The sequence below is a fragment of the Lolium perenne genome, chromosome 1 (assembly GCF_019359855.2).
Source record: "Lolium perenne isolate Kyuss_39 chromosome 1, Kyuss_2.0, whole genome shotgun sequence".
NCBI lineage: Eukaryota > Viridiplantae > Streptophyta > Magnoliopsida > Poales > Poaceae > Lolium > Lolium perenne.
In genome coordinates, this window is record NC_067244.2 from 61,276,875 (window position 1) to 61,279,824 (window position 2,950).

The window sequence follows — 2,950 nt, forward strand, 5'->3', positions numbered from 1 at the left end:
TTTTCTCTTAGCTTCTTCGCTATACATGTTCTTTCTCTTTTTACCTGAAGTTCATTGTCTTTGACAGTTTTAACCTTCTATTCTCCTAATATATGGATGCCAGCAATTGCTGGACCTTTCGGAAAAATACATGTGCGTCACAAAAATAAAGCACACATGCACATCCGACACCACTGCGCTCAGTATCCATCTGAGGAGCAATTCAGTGGTGTGTTTTACTTTTTGTCACACATATGAATGGTTCAATAATGTTAATCGTTCGGAAATCACATAAATAGTGTTGCTTGCTCCCAAAATTTCATACATTTTAGGTTTAGTCAAAGTCAAACCTCATAAAGTTTACAACAACAACAGTAACAATATCAAAGCCTTTTTCCCAAGCAAGTTAGGATAGACTAGATATGACACCCAACAGAATTAAAAAAAACCTCATAAAGTTTGATCAAGTATATATAAAGAACATCAACATCTATAATATCCAATGCATACAATATCAGACGTCATGCTTTCATAGCAAACTTAGTCAAACTTTAAAAAGTCTGACTTGGACTACACCTAACGCATGAGGTAGTTTCGGACAGAGAGAATGCAAAAATTTAAAGCACACACCTTTGATCAATTCATCTTTTGTTTTTCTACAAATCATAGCAAAGAGAGAATGACAGGCATAAATGGACAATTTTACTGGACTTCGCTGCCCTAGATAGCTTATAGTTTTAATACATACACACAGAAGGCTGAAGAACATCACTAGTCAGCATCAATAAGCTAATACTCCTAACAAGACAAGACAACTACTTCCTTCAGAGAAGATGGTGAAAACTACAAGGAAACGACCACAATACGGATCAAACCTTGCACTAAAATTGCCGCATATAAACCCCAAATCAGACAATCACAAACAACAAACCAACAGCTACAACAAACCCACTGATTTCTACTCCCCAATGGTTGTCAACAGCACACAAAAAGGCTAGTGTAGGAAAGGATCAATTTGCAATCTGCATACTTAACTCTGTTACCAAGCTAGCTGCTGGCCTAGGCCGGCAACATGAACCTCATTCCGACCGAAATGTGCATGCACATGGCGAGGCACAAGGTGTAGATGGCCATAGACTTGGCGCTGAGGTACTTGACGGCGACGAGGCCCCTCTCGGCGACCTCGTTCCGGGCGACGACAATGCTCTTCCGCGCCCCGGCAGACACGCGCTGGGTCGAGAACTCGAGGAGCGACCGGACTGTCTCCGCCGTGACCCTGCCGGTGACATCCAGCACGAGCCTCCGGTTGTTGGGCACGGCCAGCGTGCTGGAGACTCTCTCCATCACGCAGCCATGGCCTGGATCGCGCACCTCGCGCACCACGGTGACCTCGGCTTGGGAATTGGAGGCCTCCCTCCATGTCCTGACGAAGGTCTCGACGGCGCCGTTGCACACGGACACGAGCAGGTCCTTGAGCATGGCCTCCTGCTTCGTGTTGGCGGCGACCGCCTGGTCAGAGGTGCAGGTGCGGACGGCGACGGGCCGGTTGAGGTAGGCGGCGACGGCGGTGCTGACGAACACCCGGACGAGCTCCGCGGCGGCCTCCTTCCCCCTGTCGTTGCACAGCGCGGTTAGCCACTCGGGTTCGCCACGGGCCTGGGGCTTGGGCTTAGCCTCCCCGGGATCGCGACAGGAGAGCACGAGATTCCTGGCGAAGCTTCCGAGGACAGCGGAGGCGAACCCGGTGCCGGCGGGGGAGAGGAGGCGGTCCAAGATCCGGTCTTGTAGCGGCGGGGAAGAAGGATCCCGGTGGGAGGAGAGCGCGCGGAGGAGCCCGGAGGCGACGGACTCGGAGAGGGTGGAGGCGGCGGAGGAGACGCGGTCGGAGGCGGCGAGCTTGGACAGCTGGAGGAGGCTCTGCGGGACGTCGTCGGAGTCGGAGCGGAGGAAGTCGGCGAGGTCGGAGCCGACCTGGGAGAGCGCGTCGGCGAGGGAGAGCACCGCGGCGACGCGGCGGCGGTGGTGATGGTAGAGGAGGTAGAGGCCGTAGCCGGCGGCGGCCGCCGCCGCGGTGGGGAGAAGAAGGCGTCGGATGCGGTGGGTGGGCGCGAGCGCATCCATGGACGGCAGCAGGCGGCAGCGCGAGGGGAACAGGAAGGGGAAGGCGTGCTCTGCTCTATGCGTCGCTCTCGCGCCGCGCCATCGATTGGGAGAAGAGGGCAGACTGAGCAGAGGTCAACCAAGTCGTGGTTGTCAGTAGCTTGGTCAAGTACTCTCGCCGTGGCATAAAATATGTGTCAGCTTGTTAAAATTTACATGTATGTTTATGGAAAGGAGGGAGTACTAATAATTGCAGTAGTGGTAGTAATAAAATATTTTCTACCTTTTTAAATATTTTTTGCCAATTCTACTTAAGCAGTACCAAAACATGTTATACTAAGGCGAAGGCGAGGTAACGCGGACTTGTGGCTCTCGGTGCAACGCATCCCCATAGACCAAAAAAATTATAATAATTTAAATAAGTCAATTTTTTTTGAATCTTCCTGAAAATAAAAGATGATCAAGTTTGTACTCGTTAAAAAAAAATGTTTGGACACGAAATGATTCCCATGGACGCCAAGGCAAAAAAGACAAAATTATGATAAAAAAAAGTGAATAGTACCTGGTCATGGGGCATTTCGAGTTTGTTTTTTACCTAGGATACAATAAAAATAATTTCCTAGGAAAATATTTTGTTTCAGGTACAATACCTAATCATCTTTGATTTCCAAAAAATTTAAATTTTTTAAAACTTTTTTTAATTTTTTATTTATTTTTCCAAGTATGGGGGTGCGTTGCACCCGAGAGCTCCTTTGTATTTTCCGAAGGCGAGGCTCTTATTATGCAAGTTAAAAATGGTGTTACTTCCTACGGCTAGCAACATGTTGAAGAAGAAGCCCCACTGTACATTATATTTTTGGCTGCATCCGTA

At 48.8% G+C, this 2,950-nt stretch overlaps 1 protein-coding gene across 1 annotated transcript; it reads right to left on the bottom strand.

Annotated features, from left to right (window-relative positions):
- Positions 1-672: 672 nt before the first annotated feature.
- Positions 673-2,232, bottom strand: LOC127295090 (protein PHLOEM PROTEIN 2-LIKE A10-like). Its single transcript, XM_051325002.2, has one exon. It carries the CDS (start codon positions 2,098-2,100, stop codon positions 1,039-1,041), a length of 1,062 nt encoding a protein of 353 aa, XP_051180962.1. The 5' UTR covers positions 2,101-2,232; the 3' UTR covers positions 673-1,038.
- Between the last annotated feature and the right edge of the window lie 718 nt (positions 2,233-2,950).

Excerpts from the sequence above, each read along its gene's own strand:
- LOC127295090 (XM_051325002.2), bottom strand. The coding sequence starts at position 2,100 with ATGGATGCGCTCGCGCCCACCCACCGCATCCGACGCCTTCTTCTCCCC.